Consider the following 17,612-nt stretch of genomic DNA (forward strand, 5'->3'; position numbering starts at 1 on the left):
ATAAAAACCGTCAATTTTATTAAAAGAAACCTAAAATCGATTCAGTACGGTACGGTTCGATCGGTTACGTCGGTTTTTTGAAAACAATTGACACCCCTACTAGCAATCACACCGTATCCTTTTCCCAAATTGATTTACGAATTACAACAACATACCCAGTGAAATCCCACAATGTGGGATCTGAGGAGGGTAAAGCGTACGCAGACTATAAGGAGGTTGTTTCCGACAGACAATTGATTATTGTGCAGTTCAATTTCTCCAAAACTTAGTTGCATTCACCTGTATGTCCCTTCGTCTATATTTCAAGAAAGCGTATACTCCCTCCGTTTCAGTTTAAATGGCTTAGTTTGATTTGAGCACAAAATTTAAAAAACAAAAGGAGACTTTTGAATCGTATGGTCTTAATTTGAAAAAGCGTGTCGTTCTTTAAAATCTTGTGATCTTGAATATAGAAAGACTCTTTTGGGAAAGACCAAGAAAAAAATAAAGACACTTATATTGGGACGGAGGGAGTATAAAACTTTGAGCTACATGGAAATGTATATTTTCTAGATATTGAGATTTTTTATTATTATGAAAGTCGTCATATCCTACAAGAATGAAATCTTAATTATCCTCTTCTAACTCAATACTAACACTATAAATTAATAATTAAGAATAGATAGACTTACAAGATACAACAACAATAAAATTTAGAGATTATATCCTAAGCTTATCCCCGGGAGCAAAACCCTACTCTGTTGATCTCATTGAGGGCAGTAACATCAGTCGTCGGGAACACCAAATGTAACAGAGGGACTGAAGAGGATGTGCTAATTGCCTTGATTTTGTCCAAAGCTCTTTTAACTTCGAATGGTGATGGCACATTGTACCATTGTACATACCAAGAAAGAAGAGTTGTGGCCCTTGTTGCATAATCTTCAGGCGGCCATCTTCCAGATTTCATGTACGTAGAGAAATCCTTCTGAAATTCGAGAGATGAACTAAGAATCTCCTCAACCCGCTTCTGGACTGAACCAAGAAAAGTTGCTTGCACGATTCCCTCCTTTGAACTTGTTGATCTTTTACTTAGCAAACCATTATTGTAGGCCAGTGCTATCTGTACGCAAAGAATGGAATACAATAATCAATTAAGGATAGATTACCGAGCACAGTAATTAAAAGTAATATGCAGCTTAGCAAGAAAAGCATATAGAGTAATTATTGCTCAGCTTCAGTAAAGCATATGTGCAATCAGGAAACCAGCACTAGGTTAAGAGCAACAGGCATTCATTTTTAAGAATATTTTCAAATAGATTTTGATCCAACACAGACAGGAGTTTGTTCTTTGAAAAGGGAAATATAACATAAGGCGAGTAACTATCACTAGTTAATTAGGTGACATTGCTTGACAACATTTTGCCAAAGGTATGATCTATACTTGCCACAATAAATCCTCTCTAATTGACTTATGTTAGATAAGTTTTACAGTTTTCACAAGGACGAAATGATAACCTTGAAGAATGTATTAAGGTCTTTACAGTGTTAGAAACACTAACGGTCATCGACCAAGGGTAGGATCTAAACTTGCCACAATAGAATCATCGGTCTTTTTAGGAAAGAAGAAAATAATCATCAGTTTTATTGACTTTTTTTATGTTAGATAAGTTATATTTCACAAAGAGGAAATAATAAAGTTAAAGATGGTATTAGAGCTTTATGATGTTAGAAATGTTAATTTTTCATTAATGGTCATCAGGTTTTGGTAGCATATCTAAGCCCACATACTCTGCAACTCCCAAATATATTACTTCACGCATGCAACCAAACAATTTATCATCCTAATCTACACAGAAGCGCATAATTCAACACGTAAAACACCTGCACAGAAATCTCAACGCTATCTGCCATCATTATACTTTCATGTGCTTAGCAAATGGAAAAATAATTGGCTCATACATAAAGTTGAAAATAAATAAATAGATGTCTCTGATACTGATCGTATTAACTTTTAGAGAAACCATAGCTAGCTCCCCTCCAGTTCAGCAATATCAGATACACTAACTTCTAGTTTAAAAATTACACTGACCTCCCTGCTTGATTTATGTTGTGGAGACTTCTCATCACTTGTTTCAAAGAGCATTTGGATGGTCTACAGCAGATATGTATACAAAGAAAGCACGCACCAAAGCACTATACAAATAGTCCAATCAAATTTCGAGTATAAAACAAGACCAGGATCAAGTAAGGAGAAGAAACCCTTCAGTTCTTTCAAATAAAATTTTAAATGTTCTAAACGCACTAACCAGGTAGTTAAAAAAGGAATTTTGAGTCTCAAACAAGATCACTTTTAAAAAAATACATAGGTACAGCCAGCTACTCAGGTACAAAGCAAACAACAGATACCTTCAAACTTGAGATGAATAGTGTGTCCTGTAAATTGCTGGAACTACTAGTAACCCGATCGACCATGGAACCAATAGTTGTGTATAATGATAGATAAACCTGCAGAGTTCCAAATTTTATATGACTGCCTCCAAATACTAACATAAGCTTCTGAACAAGGAGAACAAGCAACATAACCTTCACGAGAAACAAGCAACATAACCTTCACGAGAAGCAACTATAAAGACCCGTAAGTTTTAAACATCAATTTTGACGAATCACGACCCTAGCAGCGATTAAATGTTAACGAACTCACATGAAGGTGGTGAAATGATAATATATGCATTTTATGATTTGGAAGTGGTTTAGATTGATAAAAGATCAAGGAAGGATAAAAATGTGACGTTAGAAAAGACGGCAAGCTATAGGCTCTCTTGGGATCTCCTAGGGTCACAAGAGGTGCCCCTGCCAAGAACATGAGACAGGAGAGTTACAGCCATTACGAGCCCATCGCAAGACTCTGGCCTCGGTCACCCAAGTGAGCTTGTGGTTGGAGCTCGTCACGAGAAGGTGAGGCCTGGGCAAGAGAAGAGTTTACAGGGGACATGAAAGTTTGGCGTGTTGCAAGGAGATCGTGAGATAACTCCCCAAGGCAGATCCAAGGGCCCTGCTTTGCGAGCATCATTAAGAGGCAACCTGTGCTATAAATACCAGGCAATCAGGGAAAGAGAAATTCTAGAGAAAGTTGGAAGGGCTTTGGAGCTCCTTGAAGAGGGATTCAGCCAAGGCATCAAATATTGTTGATAAATCTGATTCTGTTCAGGTTTAATCAGATCCTGATCTTATTTTGATATGATTCTGATATGGTCAGGTAACAAATCCTAATTAAGCAGATTCTTATCTGAATTAGTTTCCAGAATTATAGAGATTTTATTCTGTTTCCTTAAGTTAGGCTTCGGTTTTGTGTATAAATACCTCTGTAATTGGCTGTATAGATACACTTGAGAATTAATAAAATCTCTCTTCTCAAAGTCTGCACAGTATCAGAGCTCGTGCCTTTTTAGGAGATAGAGTTTCCCCTCATCAGCACTATTGAGCCGCTGTAAAGTTTTTCTCTGGCTTTCCTTTGTTCTAGCCTTTTTCTTGCCACCATGTCAAAAACTAATCCACAAACTTGATAGTAGTGCTACTTAGGGGTGGGCGTTCGGTATTCGGTTCGGTATTTTTAAAGTTCGGGTTCGGTAATTCGGTAATCGGTAATTGAAAGTAGATACCAAATACCGAACTTTCAAACTTCGGTTCGGTAATCGGTAAATCAAACTTCGGTTCGGTACGGTATTCGGTAATACCATATTAAGTCGAGTTCACTGTATTACATTAATGGTTAGATAACAAGCATAGATAGATGATATGCTAGAAGAAAAATGATACAACAAATCCCTTCAAGAATTGGTGAACTTCAGTCAAGGAAAAAACTAAGAAATGATCAAAATTCCCAAATCAATGAAGCCCATGAAATCACATCAACTGAACGTTACAAAGAAAAAGAGCAAAGAAGTGAATAATATCCTTTAGGCTATGTGTACTTAAATTGCATTAAACCAATTCGGTAGACACTCCACAATGTCTTTTCCATTCATACCATATACAGCAGAACTATATTCATATACTCACAAATATTGGACAAGCCAAGGGAACTAAAATCATTTAAAAGCAACTGAAATAAAAATATCTACTTAAGGAATACAAAAAAGGTGACAAGTTACAATACCTTGAAAATTGATTGCTTGATTTCAGAGGAATATATATTTCGACAATAAAGCTAGATGGTAAGGGAGAGAGGCGGTGGGGGTGGCCGGTGGGTGGTCACTGGTGTTGGTGTGACTTGTGAGAGAGGTGGGTGTGAGAGATTTGTTTAATTGTTTTGTATACAGAGGCGGTGGTGTTTCGTTCTTGAAAGATTAGGTCAAATTTCCACAATATGGTCTAAACTGATGAGTATTGTTGCTAACTTGCAATTGACGCATGGGCTGATGGGCAGATGGGCTGGACTATTAATTTAATGGCCCTCTATTTAATAACTATTTCGATATTCGGTAAATACCAAATACCGAATACCAAAATCGAATACCGATTTTTTTAAATTTTATTACCGAAAACCGAAATACCGAATACCGAAATCTCCGGTTCGGTTCGATAATTCGGTTTTCGGTGTTTTATGCCCAGCCCTAGTGCTACTTATCTTGCTTGGTCTAGATCCAGTTTATTATTTATCAAAGCTAAAAAGTAGCAGGGGTACATGAATGGGGATAAGAAAAAACTAGCTTCCTCTGATCCCAACTACAACCAGTGGGACTCAGAGAATTCACTTGTCGTGTCATGGCTTATCAACTATATGCAACCACAGGTTACCAGACAATATCTATTGCTGAGCTCACCTACTCACGCTTGGGGAATGATGCTCAGAACTTTGAGATCCGTAACAAAGTTCATGGCACAAAGCAGGGTGAAATGTCAATTTCTCGGTATGTTTCTGAATTGAGTAGTTTGTGGCAAGAGCTAGATTATTATCAAGACTTCCAAGCAGACTGTACTACGGATGCAGTAAAGTTCCAGACACTGGTTGAAAAGGAGCGGATCCATGATTTCTTGGCCAGTTGAACAATGAATTGACCAAATAAGGGTTCAAGTACTTGGTAAAACCCCTTTTCTTTTTGTTGAGGAAGCCTATTCTTATGTCCAGTGGGAAAAAAGCAGGAGGTTATGCTCTAACAACACCAATAGATAAGTTTGCGTTGACTGCTAGTGATTACACAACTTGAGAAGTCTGGATTGAATACTAGTGATTCTCGTGAGCACCTAAAGCGATCAACGCTACCAATTATGATAAAGATCACTTACGTTGTGATTATTGTGCGAAGCTGCGACATACCAAGGAAACTTTCTAGAAGTTACATAATCGACCCTCTAGAGGTCGTGGAGGAAAATGAGTCAACTCAATGAGAGCTCACGCAAATTTGTCAGAGACAATAGAGTGATCTAAGGATACAACCTCAGTTGAATTTTTTTCTCCTAGTGAACTCAAGCATCTCAAGTCCTTTTTGTCTCAACTTGACTCTTCCTCCGGGGCAACATCTAATTTGGTGAAGTCAGGTACTGCTTTTACTGCTCATCTTAATTCATGGATTAGTGATTCTGTTGCGAATAGCCACATGACAGGCTCATCTAAAGAACTTCTTAACTACTCTCCGTGTCTAAAAACATACAATGTTAGAATAGCCAATGGTTCTCTTTCCCCAATAGCTGAAACAGGTTCTGTTTTATGTGCTCCCAATATTAAGTTATCTTTTGTACTTCATGTCCCCAGTTTCCAGTTAACCTTTTATCAGTCGGCGCCACCACCAAAGCTCTAAACTGCATAAATTGAGTTCTTTCCTGATCATTTCAGAATCTTCACACAGCGAAGAGGATTGGCAGTGGTAGAGTGCATGATGGCTTATATACGTTGGAAATGAATCAAGGTGAAGTTCTATGTCAAGATGTTTCTGGATAAAGAAAGAATGTCAATCAACAAATAATCCGGTGACCTAGACGACTGGGGCATTAGGAAGCATCATCATCTTGTGAATTGCAGAGTTGTCACATCTTCAAAAGGATGGGGAGGTCTCGAAGTGAAAGATCTCAAAATATTTAATAAACCTTTGTTAGGAAAGTGGATTTGGAGATTTGGGGGTGGAGGAAAATGCTTTGTGGAGGGGTGGGGTAGTGGAAAAGTATGGAATAATGAAAGGGAGATGGAGGACTAGAAACATTATAACTCCGTTTGGGTGTGGGTTGTGGAGGGGTATTATGTAAGGGGTGGGAAAACTTTTGCGGACATGCATTCTTTAAGGTTGGGGATGGAAGTAGGATTAGCTTTTGGGCTCATAAGTTGTGTGGGGAGAACGAGTTGAGGGAAGCCTTCCCTAACACATATCGCGTTACATGCCAAAGAGAGATAACAATCCAATAAATATGTAGGTGTCTCGAGGGGCTTATTCATTGGGACTTAAGATTCAGAATAAATCTTCAGGATTGAGAGATGGAAGAACTTCACAATATGTGTGTGAGTTATTGTATGGGCTAGGCTAGTCACACCTAACAGCTTATCAGATGTGTGGAGCTGGCAGGCGTGCGGAGATGGTTTATTCACTGTTAGCTCTTTTTATAAGAGGCTATTCATGAGAGGGGAATGTATTTTCTCTCTTAATTCTATTTCGATCCCTAGAGCATCGAGGAAGGTATGTTTTTTTGTTGGCAGGCGGCAAGAGGTGTGATCTTAATAGCAGATAATCTGAGGAAGAAGAGGATTGTCTATGTTGGTGTTTTATGTGTAAAAGTGCAGGCAAAAGTGTAGCTCATCTCCAATTGCACTGCAAGGTGGCTAGTCGGTTACGGAGGGTGGCCCTCAATTTGTTTGGGACGCAATGGGTGAGGCCAGGCACAATGGAAAAGGCTCTGCAAAGTTGGTCTCATAGGAGGGGGAAGATAAGCCGAAGGAAATGGAGGTTTGCCCCTTTAGCAATCCTGTGCAAAGACGAATCTAGAATTTCTAGAACATGGGTGCACCACTAAAAAAAAAAAGAAGGAAAAATTGTATTTAGTGGGAATCGATCCCTAGTTCTCTAGGTAAACAACTCAACCTTCAACCAAGTCCACCATTTAGCACTCTTGTAGCATGGGTGTCAGCTGTTAATATTATGCCAATTTTAGAAAATATACACATAAAATACCTAGTTTTATTTGACACATAAATTCGCTGTGATCATGTGGGTCATTTGGAAAGAGAGAAATAGGAGGGCTTTTGAAGGGGTGGAATAAGATTTTGTAACGATGCAAAGTAGTGTCTTGTCTCTAGTTTCTTTTTGGTGTACTGTCGAGGTCTCTATTTGTATAGAGGATTGGATCTCTTTTGTTGAGAACCATATTTGATGTAGGTTATCTTCTTTTGGTATACGGCTTGTATACAGGGTTTCACCAATGGTTAATAAAATTATTTACCTTATCAAAAGAAAAAGGAGACCAAGGACCTCATCCCCAACCGATGTGGGAACTTAACAGTAACTACACAACAGCATGGCTCAAAGATGTAGCATCTATTGACCACCATTTAAGAGTTCTTTTTTTGAAGTATAAAGGTAAAAAAACATTTGCATGACGAATCATCACCTGTAATAGGGCTGGCCTGTCCTTGCTTACACACTCAAATAATACTTGTAAGCAAAATTCTTGGAAGTCAATGTCAGATCTGCAAACGTGCAATACAGTCTTTACTATCAACTCATGATTACAATAAGAAGACAAGATTTCAGCAGGATGTTAGACAACCTTGCTACATTCACATCTTGGAGGCTAGTCTTTTATTATCCATTAATCAAGTTTGATAGGACTTCACGCAATTTGCTACATTCACATCATCAAAAGCAAATCTTTCACACAATCTTGCTATATAATTTAGTTGGTTACTTGCAATTTCATGTAAATAGTCCCTGCTTTTCAAATTGAACGTTACGATTCGAAAGGGAACCATTAGCTAGTGATACTGAGTTTGAGGTTAATAAATGGATTGCTCTAAGAGGGTTAAAAAATGAGCGCATAGAACTTTGACATTATTTATTCGGGAAAGTGAAGTGGAACACTTCAGATCTCTCATCATATTATCGTAAGCTCTTACACTTGGACAATAATTTGGCGCAATTCAACCCAAAATCAAAGTCATGTGAAGTGGAATCTTGAAAACGGTGAACAGTTTGTAGAAAGAAAGTCGGATGGAGAAGTAGAAAACAGACACAGTACGCAGTGGATAGCAACTTACATTTGAACAAAAAAAATCATAATTCACCGAGATAAATAAAACAATTACATGAAATATGCAGATATATCAAGTCTAGACTACAGCTGTTCCTTTTCCACACTAACAGAAGGAAAACCAAGCATCAGGAATAAGTGAGGATATAGGGCAGAACAAAATTACTCAACTTCATCATAAAATTTTAGGAATGGTCATAAAGTAATTGCAACCAACTAAGAACACATCCTCTTTTATCAAGTCACGGACAATTAGCACAGAAACAAATATGACAGTGAAATTGTTTAAAAAAAAAAAAAAAAAAATATTACAGCTTCCAATTTACCCTACCCCAACCCATCCCCTTTTTTTTTTTTTTTTTTTTTTTTTTTGAAAAAAAAAATGTCATGCATTGTCTCCATTCACTCAAACAAAAAAAGACAACTAAAAGGACCATTACATCAGTCAATAAGGAAAACAAATGATGCAGTGCATGATGAACAATGACAAAAGCAAAATATTGATATTGTTGGCAGATAGACGCAACCAGGCAATCCCTGCTCACCATTTGAGGAGTTAGAAGTAGGGGTATTCACGCAAACCCGAAAATCAAACCCGATACAATTTTGTTTTGATTTTTAATTTTAAAAACCGACAAATACTACTGAAAAAAGCCAAATCAAACCGACTATATGTTACCTATTTAAAAAGTATAATTACACATATATTTATATTTTCATATTAAAAGTTTGCATGGTACATCTTTAATCTTTTGCATTCTTGTTCTCTAGTCTAGTTCTTTGCATTTAGAGTTTCCAGTAATTTTGTTTCTTTGCCTTTACATTCTAGTGTGATTTATAGTCTTATTTTGATAAATCAAAGAATTTATTTCATATTGGATTATGTGTTTTTTAATGTATGTCACATATTTATTTTTGAAAAAAAAAAAAACTGATAAAAACCCTAAAACCCCAACAAAAACTGAACCAACAGAAACCCGACTAAGTTGGTTTGGTTTGGTTTGGTTCTAATATTTGAAAAACCGACTTAATTGGTTTGGTTTTCGTTAAGAGAAAATCGACTCAAGCCAAACAATGAACACCCTTAGTTAGAAGACCAAGAAGCTACGCTGCTCGGACTCTTCAGAAATGTCGACAGGTGCGTGTGGGATTCTCCAAAAGTAGTGCATTTTTGGAGAATCCGACAGGGGTGGCAACATTTTTGGGGACTCCAAGCAACATAACCAAGAAGCATCTTTTACAGGATTCATGATGTAAAGAAGAATCCATATGAGTGACCGAAGTCCAGCTTCCAAAAATTAGCCTTTTTGCTCTTATCCTGCTTTATAACAGTAATACAAGCCAGGCAAGCCTTAGACTACATATCCAGCTCCAACACTTCAACAGCCAGGATGGATCAGGATTGATAACTGTTTGTCGGAATGAGACAGAACAAGAATTTCTTCAATCACAGTTTTCTAGGGTGATTTATTTTGTAACCAAGTCTTCTAGGATTTTTTATTTTTTTTTCAAACTGGTACTTAAATTCAAGTAGTAGGAAAAAGAAATATTTTCTGCTTGGAAAATTTCTTTTTCCCACTACTTAATTTTAAGTAGCTTTCTTGGTTTATTAAACATTACATTCACATGAAGTTCAACAAGAAAAGTGTTAAACTGAGTTTGTCATAAAAAATAAAAAAATAAAAAAAAAAGATCAATTTCTAGTTTCATGCTTTACGATATTCATTTTTTTTTAATTGTGGGATCCATGTGTATGACTCCGTAAGTCAAAAATGTCAGAATTCGGAACTAAGAAAAAAGGAAATAAAAACACAACAATGACTAGATACTGAATCAGGAAAATAATCGCTAGAGTATTGACTTAAGAATCAGCAATGAATATACGGAAACTTGCCTGCTATTCCAGTTAGGGTCACAGCAGAGCTGGGCAAACGAAATTAAGCTTGGGTTAGACGAGAAAGTACTGATCAACTGATCTACCATGTCACCATCTCGACAATCTCTACTCGCGGCTGCAGCTCTTAAACGTGTCAAACCAAACACCTATGATAAAAGCAAACAAAATTTGATGTAACAACTAGACAAAAAGAGTTGATTTTTTTTTTTTTTTTTTTTTTGGTAAATGAGAACTAACCTTGTGCATTGCTCGTGACAGCAGTGACTGACACCCTGCAGGATCATCCACATAGGAACACGCTCCAACCTTTCTCTTGACATAGAGGATACCAGAACTAAGCGCATCACTCTTGTCCCCTGAGCTCCATGGTTTTTCTGTAAAAGAGTTGCAGATAATATTGAACAAGATAAGTATTCAGCCTCAATGTCCAACTAGATGAAGCGAAAACCAATGTCAACTTTACCCTCTGGGGTGTGATTGATGACTTGTGACCAGTATCGAGGACCGCAGACACGAACAGCCTTCAACTGTAATGCCAAAAGAGAAAAAAACTGGCTTGACCTAATGTTTCATGTGTCCAATAATTTTAAAAGTACAGCATAATTTGCTTGTACAGAAGACCAGAACTTACAACAGCACGTTCTGGAAGAATGCACGGGGTGACCTCATAAAAACTCGTTTCTGCATAGTGTTCTGTCTCCCGAACAGTAACTTCTAATGGACAATAGACAGGTAAACCACTGTCCACATCAACTGTCTGAACCCAACGAGCTTCTGTTGCAAGAACATACAAATGCCGAAAAGCCTGTACTGATGCAAATTTATATTATAAAAGTATTTACTGATAAATCAAAGGCAATGGAATGGGAAGAAGCAAATACAACGATAGTGTAAGATGTTTACTTAGAATATTAGCAAAACCGAAGACATCTAATGAGATCAAAGAAAGTAAGATCATTAGAGTTTGCAAAGAGATATTCCATAAATGGGGAAAAGGAAATAGTTTAATAACCAGACAATTTGAAACAGGGAAACCCAGATGTTGAACAATTTCAATTTCTGCATTAGTAGTATCAATCAATCATATCCAGAAAGGTGATTCCGAGATAAGTGAACTTCAAATCAGAGTCAATCCACCGTTTTATTTTATTTTGATCAGGTAAAAGGTTCCATCGAAAATTACAAGGCCAACTTGGCCATACACAAGAAGTATACCAAAACGGGAGGACCTACAAAATATGCTTCTCTCCAAAAGACACCCAATCCTCTAAACAAACAGGAACTGCATGGGTGCACCAAAAGAAAATAAGGGATCGGGGACTACTCCTTAATTGAGCTAAGCTCATCTCTACCCCTCCAAAAGCTCTCCTATTTTTCTTTCCAAACGACCCACATTAAAGCAAGAGTAGCATTCCAAGTATTGTGCCTTCTTCTCCTAGCTCCACTCTTCCAGCTGAACATCAACTCCTTCACGGATCTTGGCATAGCCCGGGAAACGCCAAACCACCTAAAGATATCCCACCATAACCTCGTGGCTACCTTACAATGGAACAAAACATGACCCACATCCTCACATGTCTCCTTACAAAGAAAACACCAACTTATGCAAAGAACCTTTTGTTTCCTAAGATTCTCCGCCGTCAAATCACCCCTCTAGTAGCTAACCACGAGAAGAAACACACCTTCCTTGGTACCTAATGTATCCATACCGAATCAAACGGAAAGATAATCTTCCGCCCTAGACAGAAGCTTCTCATAGAAAGACTTGACAGAGAACACTTTATCATTCCCCAACTCCCAACTCAAAGCATCGGGTTTACTTTATTATTCCCCAACTCCCAACTCAAAGCATCGGGTCTGTCAACTGGCATTGCTTGTGAAGTAAAGCTAGTAATCTCTGAAGTTCGGTCACCTCCCAATCTTGGAAATTTCTCCTGAACCTCAAATCTCAAAAAGTCTCATCCCCTTGTGTTCCCCTAAATTGTGAACGGACAATTCCCTTTGGCAAGAGACCCTATACAAAACCGAGAAATCATCCTTTAGCACCACATCTCCACACCACTTTTGACCCCAATAACTCTACTCCCATCCCTAACGGTAAAAACAATGTTGTCATTAAAGGCTTCCCACCCCTTCATTATATTCCTCCACACACCTCACCCAAAAGGCATAATAACCACATTTGTTCTCCAGCCCCCTTCCATGACTCCATATTTATCCGCTATCACCCCCCCCCCCCCCTTCTCTGCACGAAGCTTCTCCTCCATCCAGAATCTCCACAACCATTTGCCCAAAAGTGCTTTGTTGAACACCTTCAAGTATTTAACCCCAAGTCCTGCCCTCCGTTTAGGAGAAGTCACAGTCTCCCATCGCACTAAGTGAAACTTCTTAGCACCATCCGCCGCATCCCAAAGAAAGTTTCTTTATAACCTTTCCAACTTTCCTATGATAATGGGGGGTGCACTGAAAAAGGACATGTAATATGTAGGAATACTCGATAAAGTGCTCTTGATAAGCAATTCTTTCCCTCCTTTGGACAAGTATCTCTTTTGCCAACCTGCTAACCTCTTCTCTACCCTCTGAATGACCGGATTCCACACTCCAAGATCCTTGTATGTCGAGCCCAAAGGTAACCCAAGGTAGGTAGTAGGTAGAGCCCCTACCCTACAATGCAAAACTTCGGTAAGCAAGTCAATGTTGACCACCGCACCGACAGGTATGATCTCGCATTTTTAGAGGTTGATTTTAAGTCCTGATACCACCTGGAACCAAGCCAATACTTGTCCAAAGTAGTCCAACTGGATCTCATCTGCATCATAGAACACTAAAGTATCATCAGCAAATAAGAGATGGGTGACTGACATCATGCCGCCAGCCCCTATCGCAGCCTTGAACCCCTTGATAAGTCCGCCTACAACAGTTCTGTCCATCATCCTGCTCTAAGCTTCGATCACCAAAATAAAGAGCATAGGTGATAAAGGATCTCCCTGGCTCAAACCCCTCGAACTACCAGAGAAACCACACAGATTGCCATTCACCAACACTGGGTATCTCACATATGAAATGCAAAAGCTCATCCATTTTCTCCATTTCTCCCCAACACCCATCTTCGATCTTCAACATAACGAAATCCATGAACTTCCAATTTACATGATCATAAGCATTCTCAAGATCTAACTTGCACAAAACACCCAGTACACCCTGTTTCTTCCTCGAATCTACCACTTCATCAGCCACCAAAGCTGCATCTAGATCTGTCTTCCTTCGACAAAAGCATTTTGCGAAGAAGAAACAGTCTCATCCAATACTCTCTTAAGTCTATTAGAAAGCACCTTAGAAATTATTTTGTAGATGGTTCCAACTAGACTAATAGGCACCATATCGTACAACACTACCTTTCAGATCAATACCATGAGCAAGTTGCCGGTGTCTAGTTGTTCCATGGCATTTTTCATATTTGAACTTACCACCTCTCAACCGACTTTACGTCACATCACACATGTCTTAGTGGATAGCTACATATATCCTCTCCTTTGCATCACATGGTAGCTGAATATGTCAACCAAGAGACAACTCCTTCCATAGCAGGTGCATTCATATGCACTCTTCAGTTGAATGTTCACATAGCCTAATAACTCGTTTGTCCCCCTCAAATAAGTCCTTGTTATTTAAGGTGATTGTGTCACGAGTTTGTCAAAAGCAGGTAGTATTAGTTTGCCTTTCGTGTTTTCCCTCATTTAAATAGCTCTTGCAAAAGCAATGATTGTCTCTCTCATTTCAACTGTCAGTCCTCTATCAAAGTTACAACATTCTTAATAGGTACTCCTACATTTGGCAGATCTACAGAAATCCCATGAGAAAAGTTGTCTAGCAAGTGTCAACTACTAGACTACTTCCAGTGTTAAGGGACATCCAGTATTCCCAGTATCTACTCAGTAACAACAGGCCTCTCATACGCACTCACTTAGACAGTATCTAACTTCAAAATCATCCTGCTAAGTTTTTTTCACGGTTCTTAATAGGAAATACCCCATTTACCTTTTTTCTTTTTCTCAATTAAAAAACACCTAATGCACACCACATCAAATGGAACTGATCTATATTTCAGGTCAGTGAAAGAAAATTTTGGACGGACAAAGCATAGGCAGAGCAATAGATTCCATTTGACCTTGATGAAGACAGCTATCTCATACATTGGTTTGTGGGTACACTACAAACCTGAGTTATATTACTTTACTGAACTATTTCACTTCTGCATTCATTTACCTGAAGGTGGCACCGATTGTCATTAGGTCCAGTCGGCAATCGTGGATATAGTGTTATTAGTAAAGCAGCAATAGAACTTTTGCTAGTCGAAAAAGTCTGCATTCCACCCCCAATAAACAAGAAACCGATGGCTAAGCTTACCTGAAACAATTTTCAGGACAATGCATGAAAAAGATGGTCATAGAAGAAACCACAAGTTGAATGCACAATATCTTCTGCATCATAATGCAAATAATTTGAACGATCAAGTACAGACAGCAGATTTACCAATGACCTATTATCAGATGCTTGCGGATCTAAAATGAACATGTCCTAGCTATTATTTATTGGTTGATGAAAGAAATGGTTTATGGTATCTTTCCTTTTATTGGAAATTTGATGATTAATCCACAGTATTTTGCTGGTGGATCACAGACTGATCTCTCGTTGGACTAAGCAACCACTGGAATAATCATGTAATTCAAGAACTCTTGGTAAAATGACAATACACTTACAGCCATCTGATTACCGAAGCTCAAGTGCCCATCTGCCGAATTTCGACCACGCAAATATTTTAACAGCTTGAATGTTTGTAGGTGTCCAGAACCCGCCATAACCTGCACAAGTAGGATTTGAATAGAAGCCTAATGATAAACTTAACCAATTTGAATACCTACCACACATAGAGAGAGAACAATTAGGTGAAGACATGTCTCCAATGAGCCACGATCAATATATCTAGATAGTCCTTTTGGAAATGCATGTCCACTTGAGACAGATACAGGTTTTATCTGCATGGTTAAAGTAAACCTGTCACAGCATTATAAATATGAATCAGCACACTAAGGTGAAGGACAGACCTCATTAAGGAAGTATAGGGCGTATTTGTAGAGCAGCTCCTGTAAACTGCCATCTCTACTACCAGCATATCTTAACCCTGCCAGAGTTATAGCTTGCAAATTAAGAATAACCAAAAATACAACATCCAACAGATCTGATGAGGAATCAAATGCAATTCACCTCAGGCCTAGAAGTTTATTACTCCCTCCGGATCAAAAAAAGTGTCCACTTAGCCTTTTTTTCTTGGGTCAAAAAAAGTGTCCACTTATCAAATCAAGAAAGAATTAAACTTGTTTTCCAGAAAGAATTAAACTTGTTTTCCAGATTTGCCCCTATTAAGAATTATATGATCAAATCCCAATGTCTATTTAATTAGCGGTAGTTTAGTCAAATTATCAATTTTTTGTATAGGAGTTAGTATTTTCTCAAGGGGTGCGCAATGGCTAAGTGGACTCTTTTTTTGCTCCGGAGGGAGTAATGTAATAAACATAAAAAGCTCTCTAAAAGACAATTAAGTCTCTAAGAATATGCCCGGAATCTGATACATTCCATATGGCATGAATTAAGCAGCTTTCGATATCAAAACTGCATTTCATATGGCATTTCATAATTGAAGAGATGGTGTTAAGCTCGAAACAACAATTGTCAGTGTTCTGCCAACATTCAGTCCAAGCAAATCTAGCACAAAAAAACCTCATAGTTAGCATCTCATTCTCGTCTCGATCTGTTAAATGACTTGTAGATTACTGATGAACCTTTCTGAGGATAGTGCTAAAGACAACACAAAAGGAAGCCATCAATGGAGGTGAACCTTGTGAAGACATGCACATTAGGCTTAACTCAACCTCAAAAGCTAGCTCATGAGGTGAGGATTGCCCAAAACCATATAAGGAGGCAAACCATCCCCACCCACACCAATGTGGGCTCTAAAACACACACCCACTCCCCACTCCCACAACTAGGATTGGACATCTGGAGCATGGATAACAAAATATGGGGATCCAACATCGGGTAAACCAAGAATTAAGATGGCTCTGCCTCTGATACCAGGTGAAGAAATGGACCTTGAGCCTAACTAAACCACAAAAGCTAGCTCTTGAAGTGAAGATTGTCCACGACCACATAAGGAGGCAAACAACCCCATTCTACACCAATGAGAGACTCTAACAAACCTCTTCCTGGTTACTGATCATTGTCTGCAACTAACTTCTTTTTTCCTTGTTCACTTTCATCGTCTTGAATTAAGTGAAATGATCATACACTTCAACAGGTTCTACTTTTGTTCTTTTCTCCCCTTCCAAAGAACTTTGCAAATAGCTAAGACAAGAAATAACTTCTCCACAATTTCTCAAAATAGTGTTCCTAGAAATAGAAGACAAAAAAGGGGAAAAGAAAATAGTATCCAAAGTTCAATTAAAAATTGAAAATAAAAACTGATTTCAACGAGCATTATTACTAAGAGAGCTCAGATCGAATTGGTATATCAATACGACTCAATCAGAGCTCTTGGAATTCGAATAAATTTGGCAACAGATCATGAAAGAAAAAAATACGGTCTAGATCTGTTTTACATGTCATTGAAAAAAAAAAAAGAAAAATGGGTAGTTGGAGCAAGTTGAAAAGAAAAAGAGAGGGGAATTGCAATCTGATGCAGTACCAGATCCCGTCGCCACGGCGCGGTAAGATTAACACGCCGTAGAAGAGACTACTCTTCAAAATCGGAAGCGGAAAATTTAAGGCTACATGACGCAAAAGACTTAGCATGCTGCACTAAATCCTTCTTCTGGTGCAAACCACTAAGGGCAGCTGGGTCTTTTCTCAAAGTTTGTCTGTGTAGAGGATCAACATAGTCCTTTAAGTTTTGTGCATTGACTCAATGCGTCCCTCAAATATAAAATGGAGCATTGATACTTGATAGTCCTCCAAGTAGTTAAAAATAATACACATTCAGTCTCCCCTAACAGTTTCTGTTGAACCCTAATGCAGATGTTAGGCTCAAGGTCCATTCACAAATCAAATTGGGACCGAGCTATTTTTCTGCTCATCAATAATTAACATTATTTTTGACATCTGTGATAGCTGATCTGCCCTCCCTCATCAAATTCAATGCAACCTCCCTTAGCAGTGATTTATATGAACTCTCCACTCACATTACTTGACACATTTTAAATTTTAAAAGGAAAGGTGATGAAGAGCTATTTTTGACTCGCATATTATGACTCCAATGGTAGAAGATAGTATCAAACCCATCGTTGGTACTGCATTTGAATTCTAAATACTACTGATTCCATTGGTGGTAATTCATTTAAATTCACAATTCAAAACCATTTAAAGCATATTGTTATGTATATAAGTTAGTGAAACTGTTGGATATCCAAAATTTCATGTCTAGCATAAAATGGAAGAAAGTATTACATAG

The 17,612-nt window shown here is 38.2% G+C and overlaps 1 protein-coding gene across 5 annotated transcripts in view; it reads right to left on the reverse strand.

Annotated features, from left to right (window-relative positions):
• Positions 1–544: 544 nt before the first annotated feature.
• LOC132054318 (anaphase-promoting complex subunit 1) overlaps positions 545–17,612 on the reverse strand; it is a 50,478-nt gene continuing 33,410 nt past the window's right edge. For 4 of the 5 annotated variants that reach the window (XM_059446376.1, XM_059446363.1, XM_059446360.1 and 1 more), the window contains 11 exons: positions 15,214–15,290; positions 15,031–15,144; positions 14,869–14,970; positions 14,375–14,515; positions 10,740–10,913; positions 10,572–10,635; positions 10,346–10,482; positions 10,106–10,254; positions 7,573–7,651; positions 2,386–2,484; positions 545–1,099 (listed from right to left, as the gene is read on the reverse strand). In XM_059446376.1, the coding sequence (XP_059302359.1) occupies positions 713–1,099; positions 2,386–2,484; positions 7,573–7,651; positions 10,106–10,254; positions 10,346–10,482; positions 10,572–10,635; positions 10,740–10,913; positions 14,375–14,515; positions 14,869–14,970; positions 15,031–15,144; positions 15,214–15,290 (1,523 nt within the window). In that variant the 3' untranslated portion in view covers positions 545–712. The remainder of the gene's footprint in view (positions 1,100–2,385; positions 2,485–7,572; positions 7,652–10,105; positions 10,255–10,345; positions 10,483–10,571; positions 10,636–10,739; positions 10,914–14,374; positions 14,516–14,868; positions 14,971–15,030; positions 15,145–15,213; positions 15,291–17,612) is intronic. The other variant, XM_059446368.1, reaches the window with a different exon arrangement.

Source organism: Lycium ferocissimum, chromosome 1 (assembly GCF_029784015.1).
Source record: "Lycium ferocissimum isolate CSIRO_LF1 chromosome 1, AGI_CSIRO_Lferr_CH_V1, whole genome shotgun sequence".
NCBI lineage: Eukaryota > Viridiplantae > Streptophyta > Magnoliopsida > Solanales > Solanaceae > Lycium > Lycium ferocissimum.